The sequence below is a fragment of the Ammospiza nelsoni genome, chromosome 4 (genome assembly GCF_027579445.1).
Source record: "Ammospiza nelsoni isolate bAmmNel1 chromosome 4, bAmmNel1.pri, whole genome shotgun sequence".
Classification (NCBI taxonomy): domain Eukaryota; kingdom Metazoa; phylum Chordata; class Aves; order Passeriformes; family Passerellidae; genus Ammospiza; species Ammospiza nelsoni.
The window spans coordinates 25,801,879-25,817,915 of NC_080636.1; the positions used below are offsets into that span (position 1 = coordinate 25,801,879).

Below are 16,037 nucleotides of genomic sequence, written 5' to 3' on the forward strand. Positions count from 1 at the left end.
GACACAAACAAGTCCATGAAATGCTATGGAATGCCTTAGGATGGCAGAGTGGTTATATAAACACAGCACTGCATCTATGACTAAAACCTTTGGTTTTCTCATTTATATACACCACAATACAACTCTCTTCAGCTGCTTCTCATTCAGTGAGCCTTTAACTTATTATTTCAAATAGTGAGAAGTAACAGGCATCTACAGTAGCCTTCAGACTGTCACTCAGAATGACACATCTAGAACATTATGCTGGTGTATTAAGGGTAGGAACTGTCCCTTGAACCCATCTCTAAATTCTTGAATATAAACACAGACTTCCTCACCTGTTCCATTGCTTTTCTGCTCGCTGGTGTTGTGCTGAGAGGCTTACACACTTGCAAGAATGGAAATAATAATAATAATAATAATAATAATAATAATAATAATAATAATAATAATAATAATTCCCAATTTACTGGGATAGATAAAAGTCTGAGGAACCTATTGTCTTAGAACAACTAAGAAAGGATACAAGAAAGAAAAAGAGGGAATGTGTTGGAAGACCATTATCTCTTTTGGATGAGAGAATCAGCACCAAGAAATTGAGACAAACAAAGAAGAACTAGTAACATTCAGGGCAATCATTCAGTCAGAACATACATTGCCTTCACGTCATCTTGCTATTTAAGAGATGGACAGTATGCAATTTTTTAAATTAAAACAGAAGAAGGTGGTAAATGAAGATAGGTAACTCCATGAAACTACTTTCACACCAAAGATCATAAATGCAAGCAGTCTTGAAAATTTTACAGCATACACCACTTTTTTAACTGATTTATATTGAACCATATGTGAAGGTCAGTGGTCCATAGCACTGAATTTTATCTTCAATCAACTCTATTAGTCATAACACTACCAGATTATAAAATACTTTATTTACAGTCTGTAGAAAAACATAGATTAAGCAGATGGAACATGGGACACCCAGGTTTTCCCAAACAAACTAGATAAGGACATGTGATCTCTACTGGTTCAACAAAAAAAAAAAAAAAATCATGAGGAGGACCAAATATGTATGTATATACATTAAAAAATGAATGCAGTTTGGTCAGACTAGATCCAATCTCTGCAGCTGCACAACTTCACTGCAGTGTTCAATGTTCTCTGATGCACAATAATCCCAGGTAAGAGGGGAATTGATTTACATTTCTTTCACAGTGTTAAATGCTCTAATTATTAAATAGCCCTCAACATATGGCAAGGAATTAAGGAATGTAAATCAGGAGCCGTGTGCTACACAGTAATCACATAAATGGTTCCCAAATAGCAATACCACTTCTGGAAGATTAGCAGAATCATACTTTTGTGATTTACATACAATTTCCACAAACTAGTGGTGAAATACTCTGCATGATAAAGCAAACTATTAATTGGGTGACAGTGGTAAAGAAAATTTATTTTAGCTTGTGATTAATTTCATTAGAGCATTAACATGTAAAAAAAAATATAAAAATGTATTTAAAGATTAATATTGGGATATTAAAGTCTTTTGATTCTTATAAATAAAATTTATTAAACTTTTGACAGTATTAATTCAAAATATTCTGTCTACTTTCAAGCTCCCAAAAGATATTTGAAAAAAAGATCAGACAGCTGTTTAAATCTGCCATTTTTTTAAAAGTTGTCAGTGGTTAGTATGACAATTTTATCTTCTTTCACTCGTCATCTCTTTTGTTCTGCCCTCCTTCCCTTTCCCATATTTATTGCTCATAGTGGTTTTTCACCTTGGCTTGTATTACCCTAATGCTAGGTTGTTGAAAAAGAGCTTTTTTCTACTTCATATATGTTATTTGGAGTATTTAGAAGCTACTTTTAGATATTAATTGTAGCCATGAATACTGACAATTAAAACAGACCAAAATACTGGGGGAAAAAAAAAAAGCCTGCGCTGTTTTTATATATAGACAATTACAATGTCCTCTTCTATGATCCTTTCTGATGAAATACCTCTATCTCTCTCTCCACACTATTAATTCTAAAAATTGGATGCACTAGATTGTGCATTGAAAAGGTTATTCTAAAAGACAGTCACAAAATGGTAGCATTGCAAGAAAGCAGAAACAGGAATATGCAGTCAGGAGAACTGCCAGAAGCAACAGATCTGTCTCAGACCAGTCAACAGCACCAGAGAACTGTGCTGGCACAACAGGAAAACCATTTTTTCTGTGGGTAAAGGATAATATTTGCTTTCTACCCACCTAGGAGCCTGTCTTCACATCATTTCAACCTCCTCCATCCAGTTCCACTGGATAAGAAATCTTTCAGGCAGCTGGATGTCAGCAGCTGTATTACATCTACATGGCAGGTCTCACCTGGACTTAGCTAACTCTATATTTACATGGAATTGGATAAATTCATCAAATTTTGGTCAAAAAAACCAGTTGGGCATTTTTTATAAGAATGGACAAAATAGACAGGTATTTAGAAAAGAAAAAGGCAATGTAAAAACAGAAAAATGAAACAGGAGGAGCCTTGGAAGGTATCTTGGGGCACTTCAGAAGGGTAGTGATTAGAGGTTCCTGGATGCCTCCTGAGGAGGTGTTGATCTCTAGGATGCACAGTGTTGTGCAGCTTTTCACTTCCATGTACATTGCTGAAGTAAACTGAAAAGGATTTGATGAAATACAGTGCCTGTCCTTTAAAATACTGTCTTTTCACATATTTAACCCTTTTCAGGACTTCAGCATAAGGTGATAGTAGGAAAAATGTGGCTAAGACTATAAACAAGGATATTTCCTCTTCATTTTTGCAGATCTGTCTACCCAAAATCTTATATTTTTCAGTGGGCTCTTTATGAATAATAAGCTCAAGAGTTATACAACACTGTGCATCCTGCTGTTCTGAAGCAGTTTAAAACTTTCATTTACACAGACTTTTCCTTCAGCTATATCTTCAAGATCTAATATACTAATTTTTTTTTACCTTTTCCAAGTAAGATGGAAAGCTGCAGCCATTATTTCAATGTCTTGCTGGCTGCAGGTAAAGAATCTTAGAACAACTGAGTTTAAAAAGAGCCTTTGGAAGGTCCAAGGCAGAGCAATCTCTAAAAACACAGCAAGTTACCCAAGTCATATTCTGTCAAATTGTGAGGGTCTCCACAAAGATGGAAATTCCACCACAACTCTGAGCAGTCATTATCTCTGTAACTGTTGAAAATCATCAGCATTGGCATAATAGTAATGAGTTATATTATAACTATAACAGTTATGAGTTTGCCTAGTAAAGCTAAGGAGGGGAAGAAAATAATTCTTCTTTTTTTTGGTCCTTTTAGATTATGTCTCATAAAGACCCAGTATTGTTACACTGTTTTGCCACAATCAGGCCTTGAATGTAACAGGAGCCCATTCTGCTATGCAGAATGAATGTCTTGTGGCAGTTTTTTCTTTATAGGTGCTAAAATACAGAAGATATATTTAAATGTATATTTACCATTACAGGGCTCAAGAACAAAGGTTATGAAAACCCCCAATCTTTTCTACACAAAGAAGTTGAAGGAGTTATACATGCCCATTTAATCCCAAGTTTTTAGTTTTCATTAAAAATAAAATGTCAAAACTTGCCAATTAATTGTCTTGAAAGTTATGCTTCACTATTTGTTTAAATATTGGTTGTTGTAACACAAGCAGAAATGAACATCACTAAATAGTGATGCCAGTCATACCACAGTGATATAATTGCCATTTTTCCTTAAATCAACCATCTTCCAAGGTCCACTTTTTTCACCTTTGTGGAGGGCGGTGTATTCCAAATGTAGTCTGCATCCTATGCATCTAAACCCAAAATGTGAAAGACCATCAATGCTTTATTTTAAACTGATTTAATATATTTTTTATAAGTGCAACCCAGAATACTATTAATTTTGTATTACACAATCTCTTCATTTCTAAAGACTGAATAACAATTTCTTCATTGTAAGCAACATATACATTGATTACTACATTTTAAATTAACTTTTTGCTTGGTTAAAATCCACTAGTAAAAACCCATGAAATCCATTAAAATAACCCAAAGTTATCCTGGATGAATTTCTAATGTGCTTAAATATCTCTGAAAATGTTTTAGAGTTAGATTATTTAAATAATAATTGTATTTCCAATTCAGGTAGCTTTATGCAAATTGTATCATTACGCAAGGGTAATAAAAACTTTGGAACTATGATATTACATTCCTTTGGTACTTAGCTTTTTAAACTAGTCATCCTGAATGAGAAGTAGTTGTATATTTGAGATAGAAAAAAATCATTGCAAGATTTAATAAGATAAAAGGCCTTAGTGGAAAGCATTCAATAATAGAATACCTTGGATACCAACAAGACCACTGCTTCTTAACCCTTTCCTAAATAACCCAGAATAACTGCATCACAGATAAAAAGTGATGGTTTTGATTTCTTTGTTTATCAAATCTGCCTGAAAAAAATGTTATCACCCCATTGGTCTGATTTACATTGAGCACCAATGAGCTACAGAGAAATCTGCGGTATCTGCTTTCACAGCTTCCTTGCAGATAAGACAAAAGTAAGCAAAGCTCTAATTCAGCATTGGTGTCGTCAGCAGTAATTCTAGCATTAGAATCAAATGCTGATGCTTTGTCAGGAGAGAAAAAAAAAGTACTAAATATATATGTTCAGTGAACTGGGAGAGCCTCCCAGACCAGCTCCTCTATGGACACATGTAACTACTGTACAGTACCTACATTTCTGTTAACTCATCTGAGGCAGAGCATTTGACTCTTTGGGATGGTGCTGTTCAGGCCCTGGAGTTGGGTCCAATGATCCTTGTGGGTCCCTTCCAAATCAGCTTATTTTGTGATTCTGTGCAACACTTCCCCCAATTGCACTACCCTGCACAGCTGTAGCATTCATTTTATTTTTATGTCTTCACTGTTGATTTATTCACAGACTTCAATAAATAAATAACCAAATAACCTCTGTCTAGCTACTCAGCCCTATCCTATACTAGACAAGTTTTCTGGTTTGTTCTTAAGTATCAAAGAGGTTTCTGTAGGCTTTTTATCCTTCCTTTTTCCTAATAAATCATTCCCTGGAATGCTTACAGCTACTGAGTTACTTCTGTTCTTGCATCTTAGCACTGTCTGCATGCCCTGGATAAGTTATTAATGAGATGTTCATATCCTTTTTCTATCGCTTCTCCATTTTTTACAAGGAATGCTTTTTGCCAATATACATTATCCACAGCTCTAACATAAGTTTCTCACTGACTCCTCTGAAAGCACCATTATGGGCAGATTCCATGTGGCCCTTCCAGGAATGCCCAAAAGGGGAGCGTACATACAGTAGTTTATCCCTTTGTGTCCCAGCATAGCTACAAGGACAGTGGGCTTTTAGAAGATGCAAGTGCTGCTCTGCATTAGCACTGGCAGAGAGATATTACCATTTCCAAAATATTAACCTAGATCAAAGAAGGCCTAAGGAAGCAACCAGAACTGAGATGGGGAGCTGCACTTTTTCCCTTTAAAAACAGTAGTGGAAGATTTCTAGTAGTGCTCTGCAGAAAAAAGAAATAGACAACGAACCTTCCTTTATGATACTCTGAATTTGCATTAAGCATGTTTGGGGCTGACAAACACCACTAGGTTTGGCTAGGTGACTAGGGTCCCCCATCTAGGGACTCCTATAGCTACAAACTCTTCCAAAGCTCATTAAAAACTCTGAATTACAGTGATATATAAATACAGTGCCCTAAATGCAACATATTCCAGATTATCAGCATATGACCATGGCTGTATTTCCTGGCAACTGAAAACCTCCAACTATGTGATAAACACACACACGCACACACATATATGGATACAGCTCTCCTGATCCAGGCAAGAGACAAAGGTAATCTGTGAAAAAATAAGTTTCCCTTGTGCTCATATTGGTGAGCACATCACAAAACTTTTAATCACCAAGTCTGATATTCTACACCATTACACTGATTCTATGCAATGAAATATCCAGTTCTCCAAAGATGAAAGATCACACCTGCAAGCGCTCATTGCTGACCATCTCTCTGATATGAATAGTCAGCAAGAATTCCCTTCAATTCTTTCCAGTTTTCCTGTTCAACTGATTTACAAAATGTTGGGAAAAAAGAGGATTTGGTCTGTCTGTGTGAGAAATGCAATGCAGATGCTTGCTTAAAGCATTCAGGACATTTGAAAGCAGAGATGGTTCCTTCAAAATAGATTCACAGTGCATTTAATTTTCACCTACCTACTATCTTATCTTCCTCTTTTTTAACAACCATCATTCAACTCTTTGGTTACAATAAGAATACCATTCCTGAAGCTGATGAGACTGACCACGGTTTGCAGAAGGATCCTGACATTTCCATAGATCTTTTCAATATCAATATGGCACTTGAAACTTTAGGCTAGGAAGTCCAGTCTTCTGCCCTTGTAACTTCCCGTTTCTTTTGCTCTGTTTTTTTTTGTTTCTTTTCTCCAACATTTTAGTTTTCTATTCAGTTCTGTTTTATAAGTTTCTGAGAGTAGAAAATACAGAAGTTCTTTAGCTGTTGGAAAATTTCAGATGTGAGAAAGTAAAGAAGGATGAATAACTTATGGAGATAGTCACAATACTGAAGTATCCAGCATGACCATGTCTGTTCATGGGGCAGAGGAGAGCAGACAGATAATTCAATCGCTTACAGATATTTTGGTTCCTTGCTTAGTTTTAGTGCCCATTAATGTGTTGATTTGCTTTACTACATGCTAATAAAAAGCAAAAGATTTATGAAAAAATGTTAGCCTAAGCGTATTGCAAACATTACAGCAAATAAAAAGAAGAAAATACCTTCATTACTTGTAGAAAGTCACAAACAATGAAGGTCTGTATGACTTGCCATTTGCATGGCTATATTTCATATAAATTAATGCTAATGATACAGGAAAATTTGGTTTGAAGTCAAACTTGTAATTTATTTTGATGACTAAACAGAAATGGCATGGAATGTTTGGGTAAAATGGTTCACTTCAGAGCTGAAAGTACAGTCAAGAGTGTTCCAGCTGCAATCCTGTGCTTAGCATAAAATGAGTACAGAGAAAATATTATCTCCCCTCAAATAAACCCATGCTCATGTCTATCAATACAGCAGGCTGGGGTATGTAGCTAAGTCATATGAGATGTCTCTGGCTTCAGGGCATGGTGCAGTGTCATCCTCCCCCTGCCCACACCCATTTTGCAGGTCATTTCATCACTGTAGTGTTCATACATCACGCAAGGATCCCAGCTGCTAGGATAGCCAACAGCCAAAACCTGTTTATCTGACCAAGGTGTGCCACCAGTAAAAGTTAAACCTTCCTCAACAGCTTATAGAAAATAGTACTCTGTTTTGAATTGCATCAGTAAAGCATCAAGTTACATACTGTCAGTAGTCAGACTGTGTCCCAGGAAAATGAATTACAAATCTATCCCTTAATTCAAGAACAACCTCCAAATCAGACATTTATTTAGCTGAATTTAATATACAGACTTTCAAGAAGCCTGTACATTTCCCTGTTGTTGGTCAATAACTAGATAAAATGGTAATATCAACCCAAAACATTTCATTACTAAAGGAGCAGTTTTTTACAATGAGCTAAATTCTTGCTGTAAGACATCTCTGAAAATGTCTTTCACAGCAAGTGAAAGTGGGCTGATGAACAGCTCTTGCTTTCAGACGACTTCAGAAGGATCTCAGACCCTGGACTATTTCTGTTGTAGCATGTTAGGCCAGATTGTGATCCCAGTCATAGCAGTGATATGTGCACGACAATGCAAACTGCTGTGCCAAAGTAAACATTCTGCTGCATTCAAATGAGCTATTTCAGATTCATATAAAGAGAAGGGAAACACAACTGAGACTAGGTATCTTAAATTAATGATGTGTGTGGCATGGCCAGAATGCAGTAATCTCTTGCAAAAACACTTTTAGAAATTCCCAGGCTTACTAGGCACATAGTGTTGAAAAAAAGGTTAATTATTTCCACATCTCTTTTCAGACTACAGGTCAGTATAGAAAAAGGAATAAACTGCTAGAAAATTCCTGAAATATGAAGCTAGATAATTATTAAGCACTATGTACAAAAGCCTTGTTTGGTATGTTTTGTATCATGAATTATCACAACTGCCATTTACAAGTGTTCTTTTAAACTGTAAGAATCCATCCATCCACAACTGAAGTATTTTTGAGGATTAAGATTAATGTGTCATGAATCACCACGGTTTAATATGCATGACACAGTTTCATTTCACACATATTCTGCATGGGTTGATTGCCATGTATACCAATATCAAACAGATGTTAATTCTTTAATTTTTTGTTCTCAGAGTATGTTTTAATTATCTATGAGGCTTTATAAAGAAAAAGAGGGAGGTTATTTTGAAGCTAATTTAGTGAAAAATAGAAAAATCCATTAGATCTGTATTTCATGTTCTCAAAAATATTATTTCAATATTAAAAAAATGCTTGATATGCAAAGGAACTGCAGACTGCTCTCATTAAATGGCTCATCCCTTGTAAGCAAGAAAACTTTGACTATTTTTCTAATAAAATGCATTATTTTAAAAGCCCTGTCAATTCAACACGAGTTTGGTGATATGAAATGTTTCTGCAAGTCATTCTATGTTTATACTATGCGTAAATTCTTAAATTTGAGTATTTTGCAAAGAAATCAAAACTCCACGTAAAAAAATTACTATATAAATTCTGGCATCAACAGTTCTATAGGTCCCCTGTATCATCCAAATTAAGAAATCTTTGAATATAAAATATTTCACAAGCTTTCACTGTACAGAGGCCAAAAATGGAAATGAAAAGACATCCTAGTTTAAAAGCAATGCATAATGAGAAATCTGTTTCAGTCAGCGTCAGCTCCCACTTTCTGCTGTGTCAGATTCAAGCCACAATTCCCCAGGACCAGAACAGCAACAGAGCCACAGGTCAGGCTGGAATAGTGTTGGATAAAAACTCTGAGCTTTAACTAAGGCCTAATTTGATCAGAGTTGTTATTGTAATTTCCATGGAAGTTGGAGTGTGTCTCTAGCTTTGGGCCTGATCTTCCTGAAATCAACAGGAACAGGAATGGCTCCCAAGGATTTTGTACTGGAATTAGCTTCACCAAGCTGAAACAGTCTCCAGGTTGAAAATTACAATTACCAAAACTGTTACAAATAATAATAGTGGCAGTAGAAGTGTATATTTGAATCATACATGTCAATGCTAGATAGTATAAATACAGATAAACAATAGTAGTAGACAAAATATTGTCAAAACTGAGATATTCAGCCCCTCCCTATGTCATAGCTATTTTTCTGTACACAGTAATATTTTCAACACCACAAAAATTATTTAAATTTCTTGCCAATATAACACATACTGACAAAAGATGGCATACAGCTTTAAAATCAAAATGTGAACTGACATTTTGAAAAATAACTGACAGTCATGGCACAAGAGTGCAGAGACCTCTGTCCTTCAATATTCTCTTTTTCTCTATTTTTTTTTCCAAATGCTCAAATAAGTGCAAGGTGCCCAGAAATGAAATGTATATTACCAGTGACACCCCAATTCCAAAGAAGTCAAAATCACAACATTTTCACTGAACTTACTGGGCCAAGGAACGAATCTCAAATGTGGAATTTATACGCATCGCACAAAACACTTGTGAAGATTTCTGAAAACATACACCTATCAGATTGCAGGGAATTAAGCCTGGATTCCTTGTTCAACCAAAATTCCCTGACTGGAATAACAGCTTTAGATGTTATTTTTGTTCACATTCTGTTTTACTATGTTAAAACACCAGATTTTTTCTTTTTACTTAAGATAAATGTGTGAAAATGCCTTCTTTCCATTCATAGATGTTATCTTCCTCAAACTTCAAATGATTCATCTGGGTGAATGTAGTTATAAATAATTTATCAAGATGCATACCAGTTGTTAGGGGAAAAAAAACCCCGAAGGAAGAATATCACTGCATAAAATCTGAACATTAAAATTTATTTTTTAAAATCAATCTTTAATTGGGTTGTATTACCTCCTAATCCAGGTCTGAGGCGATTATCATAACCATCCAGAAGTCTGTCTAGAATTCTTGTAAAGATGGTGATGTTATTCTTAGCTTCGTCTTCCAGGGAGTCAGCCAGCACCGATCTAAATGGATATTTTACATTTTAGAAGGTGCTAAGTATGTTTTAACATACACTCAACATGCATTTTTTTTGGACTGGCCATTACTTGCTGCATTCCAACAGGAAAGGAGTATTTACAGTATGCAAATATAAAATTTCTATATAACAAGTTCAGACACATAAGGGTCAACAGAATACTACTTAAAATACCCAAGAAGTCATTTTCCAGTAGTCTGTACTTGCATGCATCATTGCATTACTGTGAGTGCTGCTTCCAGCTCCCCAAACACTGTTAGTGGAGGCTGCACTGGTGCAAAACCCTGAAGAGCCTCCCAGGCTTTGGTGGCATGTCACTCCTGGGCTGATAAACCCGGGTTCCCATGCACAAACCCATCTTCTTCTAGCTCTATCTTATCTGTCCTCACTTAGGCATACTCTATCTCTGGATAAATCCTGTGGATTTGCCTCCACCCAATGGTCATGTAATGTACATGACCAGAAGAACTAACATGAGGGAAAACTCCAGCGATCATGCTCAGGGAGTCCTCTGACGCCAGCAGTTGGTGGGAGGGAACACCAGCGCTGACTAGCAAGCTGCAGGGTAGCTGTGGACAGCCCTCATCTTTCTAAAATGCTATTTTGTCATAAAACGCACTGTCTGATACTCCATCAGATGCAGACAAACCTTATAAATGCTGGATGGAAAAAGGAATCACAAATGAAGTGTCAAGAAGAATCTGTAGAACACTGATGGTTTCAAAGTTCCCCAATAAAGAAAGAGACATTACAGCCTTTATGGATCAAATCTCTGTGGGACATGCTATAGGGGCTGGAATATGAACCTGCCCAGCCAGCCGTGGTGCCCCACAGTTCTCTGGAACCTGGGCACCCAGACCAACAGGGTTTGTGCCAGGGAAGCCCCGACACACAGAAAGCCTTACACATGCAAATGTTGCCGTGCCAACAATTTTAAGCACCATGCATGTGAAATACAGGAGCTCATCAGTTTTAGCTACTTAAAACCAGCACATTGGTATCAAGGAAGTAAAGCATCATGTGCTACATACCATTTATATCTTTTTCAGGTACCTAAATTTTTAACCCTAAATGTTTGAGTATTAGTCATCTTGAAATGAAGGTATTCTGAATGCCATAATAGCAAGCATGTTTTCCTCCTCCTCCAAACCGAAAGTAGGTTTGGGTGATATTTTCTCTAAAGAAAGCTATAAAATGATTAAAGACAAGGCTGTATGTTGGTCTCCAGCTCAATGGCATAAAGAAGTATTTAAATGTAAATCATTGCAGTCTGTGCTTTCCATCATATAAACCATAGAATTGACCCAAATCAGATAACTTGAAAAGAACCCATGAAAATGTCATGTGTGATTTTACTCGTGTGTCAGTTTTTTCTTAGTTGCAATTACTGGATGGTTCCTTCTCGGTTTGTAAAATCGTATCGTTGTACTCATGGACCACCAGAGTATGTCTCTGCCATTTTTAAGCTTCTTTTTGAGATATAACAGTTTTTGAACTCAAGATTCCACTAAAAATATTAGATCAATATAATTACATCAAATTAGTGTCGAATCTTGCAAACTTTACTCAGGCATAAAGTCTTTAATAACGCTTATAGTCTCTTTGACGTCAGTAAGATTACTCACTTGAGTAGGGTTTGCAGGATCTGGCCCACTGTGACTCAACTAATACTGCACCATAGTTAGGTATAAAGTGAAATAGAAAATATAGTTTCAGAAAATATTTTGTTCACTGGTAAACAAACAAAAATATTGGAGACATGTTAAATCATAGGAAACTTGCATTATATAGCATACAATCTTTACCATATTAGGACAAGACCTACTGCAGCCACAACCAAAGCAAGTGAATCAAAGTTACAAACTACAATTAATTATTGTGTTTAGGGACTGTGAGCAACACAAAAGTATAATGTAATAAAAATTACTTGCTCTTATGCTGTCACTTTAGAAATTGAGAACTTTACACAACATAAGAAAAGTTGATTAATAAATGATGGTATTGTTTTATTATATGTGATTGTGAACTTGTATGCTATCTCCACCTAGAGGTTTAAGGCTTAAGCATCATTTTGAATTCTATTATGTTTGAACAAAAAAAAATTAAGGGAAAAAAAAAGGCATGGCCATATTAATAAATATATGAGCATTATTTTAAGAACAGTGATTTGCAGTGAGACTTCATAAAAATCTATTTCTCCATTTTGTATGGTACAGAATCACAGTCATGCAGTAACTCAAGTCTTTAAGATCCAAAAAGGCATTTAAAGAAATTGTTATTTTAATGGTGGAATAAAGCATCAATTCACAAACCATTTAACGACAAGAGATCAGGCTTTTATGGTCCTTAAACTACATTCTACTGCATTTATTCTCGAAACTATGTAATACTGCATTCAAACAGCTAAGAAAGATTTTTTTTTATTACGTTACTACATACTGTACTTTTATAGCCCCTCACACAAGCTTACCCTTAGCAGACTGTAACATGCATGTTCGCACTGAACAACGAAACTGAATATCCTCTCACCTCGTTGGTAGCCACACCAATAAAACGAGAAGAACCAACTGCATCTCGGAGAGTGCCAGCTTCTTCTTCATCGCTGCTCTTTGCAAAACCTAACGGTGCAAGAAAAACACAAACCCACTCTCAGCCACAGTCAGTCTCCGCCAAGCAGTGCTTTCAACTTAAACCCGAGGAAAATATGTCACTTCACTGGAGAAAGGAAACCACTGGATTTCCGCAGCACTTTTCGGTACTAGCAACTTATTGTATCTCCATCTTTCCCAACGATCCTGCTCTGTGCAAGGAGGCAATGTATGATCAGAAGTGGCACGTGAGCCGGCGCATCAGATGCTTTCCTGTTCCGTGATGTGAAAGCCCCGAGACGAAAAGGAACAAAAAATAAAAGCCGTATGTATGGGAGGATGGGGGTTTAACCACCCCTCGCCTCACTACGGCACACCGCAGCCGGGGGGGCGGGGGGGCGGGCGGCAGGCAGAGTCATGCCATTCGCCGGGGCTCGGTGCGGGGACCGAGCGCGGGCGAGCCGCCCCCCGCCGCCGCCGAGCGCCCGGCACGTTTGACAGCTGCTCGGCGGAGCGCCGCCGGGGAGCGCGGGGCGGCGGCGGGGGCAGCCCCGCAGGCTGACAAGTTGCGGAGCGCAGCAGAGCCCCCGACACGGGCGGGCGCTGCCGCCGCAGCTGGGGACCCCCGGGGACCCTACCTGGGAGCAGCGGGCGGGCGGGCTGGCGGCCGAGGCGGGGAGGGAGGGGAGAGGGAGGGAGGGAAGCAGGAGGGAGGGGAGGCGGGTGCCGCCGGCGAGCGGGGCAGGCGGCGGCGGGGGGCGGCGGGGAGCGCGGGGCGGCGGCGGCGGGCGCGGCCGGGACCGAGCGGGGACCCAGCGGCGGGGGCGTGCGCGCGTGCCCGCTCGTGCCGGGGCGCGGGGCTGCCCCGGGGGCCGTCACGGGGCCGCGCCCGCCGCCCCCGCGGCCCGGCCCTCACGGGACACGGCGGGCGCGGGGTCCCCGCCGAGGGGCATCGGCACCGGCACCGGCCCGGGGCGGCTGCCGCGGCCTCGGAGCCCGGAGCGGGCGGGCGCGGCAGCGTTGCCGGTGCGCGAACGAGAAACGGGGCGGAAAGCGGTCCCCGGAGCGGTACGAGACATTTTCCGTAGCCCTCCCTCCTCAGCCTCTCGGTCGCGTCCGGCCAAGCGCGCGTTCGGCGGGGCACAGCCCCGGAGCCGCCGCGCTGCCCCGGACTGCGGCGGGAGCGGGAGCCGCCAGCCCCGGCTCCCAGCCCGCTCCCGCTGCCTCATTAACATTCCCTTCCCCGCTTGCCCACTGGCACAGTCTAATTGGAATGCAGAGAGAAGAAAAGTCTATCATTTAATGTGAGCTCAGGATGAAGGCAGACAAGGAAACAAACCTCGCTTGTATTTTTTTTTCCCTTTTTCCGCCTCGAATTGCATTACTTTCTGTTGTATTGTCTTTTAAAGCACGCTGCCCTCCTTTCGTATATGCAGTCCTTCTCTGGTAGTAACTGGATCGCTGCTGGGATTCATTCCCGTTGATTTCAGGTTTTCCAGTACAAGTAGAACAGGACAGGCTTAATAATTAAAGATAAGGGTTTACATTTAGTGTACCCTCATTTTGCATTGTTAACTCGGAAATAATTAAATAACGCTGGCAATAATATTTCAGCCCTTTTCTTGCATTTTAAACCAATCCTCATCTATCTCCTTTCCTTTCAATCTCTAAACTGCCCAAAGCACCATCTCGATTATCCTCTCTTAATGTCACTGGCCCGCTTATTGTGTTTAAGTGAAATTATTCTGATGAAGTTTGGTCCTGAATCAATACCAGTCCCAACATGAACATGTGAAATAGGATGTACAGACATGGAAGGGGTCTGGGGGAGGGGGGGGGGCAAGGAGGGAGGAGAGGGAAATAGGAGGGAAGGAGAAGTAGGAAAAAAATAAGAAAAAAATTCTTAGGTTACCTATTGAATTGGGGTGTTCCTGCTTCCTAATTGTTGCAGTTTGCAATTGGTGGTGTCTTTGTTTCCTTCTCTTTTCATGGTTCAGTGACTCCACAGTAGAGGATGAGAAACAGAGAAAGGAAGAAAAAAACTTGGGCAATCAAGACAATTTGTTCCTTTCAACTTAGAGATATTTTGTAACTTGGAGTAAGACTGAGAAGAGAGAGGGAATAAGCTCAATGTCTTTGTTTTCAAATTACCTGTAAAATGACAGCCCAAACTATGGAAAATGACAAAGACAAGGACAGAGGAGCAAAAGCTGAAATCTGAAAAACACTCTTTCAGCAGCCATCTAACACTGGCTGTGTCTAAGACACAAGGCCCTCATCTCTCCATGTACAGATGTGAAAATGTGCTGTGTTCACTCTCAGTTAGGGATCTACGGTCGATCCAAAGTCTTCTTTGAATCTGCCTCCAAGTCCCACACATTAGGAATTAATAACTGATACTAGATGCAGAATCAACCCTCACAGTAAAGGAAACTAGTTTTAGCTACTTGTCCTAAGAAAAAGTGACTTCACAGGTATCAAAATGGAAGGAGAAAAAGAATCACGGAAAGTGAAGTCTTCATGATTTATTCTTATATGAAACACATTATGTAATCCAAGCAGAATGATTTTTTCCACAGGTATTCATGCCATTCCTTTTCAAAACACACTTCCAGTAATAATAATATTGAAGCATTAATCTAATTTTCATATGTAAGTTGCATCAAAAAAATTAAAGACCACATTCATTAAGGAGAGCAGTCACAGTGGCTCCTTGTTGCTGTGATAGCACATTGTCACTCCTCAAAGGCCACACAGGGTAGCTATGTATTTATGCTGAGCTTGTGCTCATAGACTTTCCCAAGGAAAATGTGCTAGTTTTTAGGCTCTAATCACAATTACCCATGATGTTCTTTGAGATTTACCATAGCTTCATGCATTGAAGTCATGCTTCAGATCAAAATTTTTAAATAACCCCTCATACCCATTTTAAACAATTTGGACAGGCCTGTGAGGCATCCCAAATAACAGGAAAGCTGAGTACAGGGACAAACTATGTGGCAACATGGAAAATCAGAGGCAATATAATTACTAACAGAGAGAAGGGTTTTTCTGGTAGGCTCACATACTAACAGCCTGTGCTGCTGGTGAACTGGAAAGTATTTGGGGAGAAAGCTGTGGTATTGCTGGGCTGTTATTGCTTTGTTGGGCTACATGCAAGCATAGCTCAAATGTGTTAGCTCTAGGTGGTTAGAAAAAGTGTGTTTGAGCCCCCTCAGGTGCACAGTCAGCAGGGAACCTTTCTTCCCTTCTGCATTATCATTTCT

General features: G+C 39.2%; 1 protein-coding gene across 2 annotated transcripts in view; it reads right to left on the minus strand.

The window, feature by feature from the left end:
* The window catches only part of GABRA2 (gamma-aminobutyric acid type A receptor subunit alpha2), a 59,837-nt gene extending 46,407 nt beyond the window's left edge, over positions 1-13,430 (minus strand). Inside the window, exons 1-3 of one of the 2 annotated variants that reach the window (XM_059470560.1) lie at positions 13,410-13,430; positions 12,713-12,801; positions 10,054-10,169 (exon numbers count right to left, since the gene is read on the minus strand). In XM_059470560.1, coding sequence (XP_059326543.1) covers positions 10,054-10,169; positions 12,713-12,783 — 187 coding nt within the window. In that variant the 5' untranslated portion in view covers positions 12,784-12,801; positions 13,410-13,430. Of the gene's footprint in view, positions 1-10,053; positions 10,170-12,712; positions 12,802-12,899; positions 13,141-13,409 lie in introns of those variants that run through there. The other variant, XM_059470559.1, reaches the window with a different exon arrangement.
* Between the last annotated feature and the right edge of the window lie 2,607 nt (positions 13,431-16,037).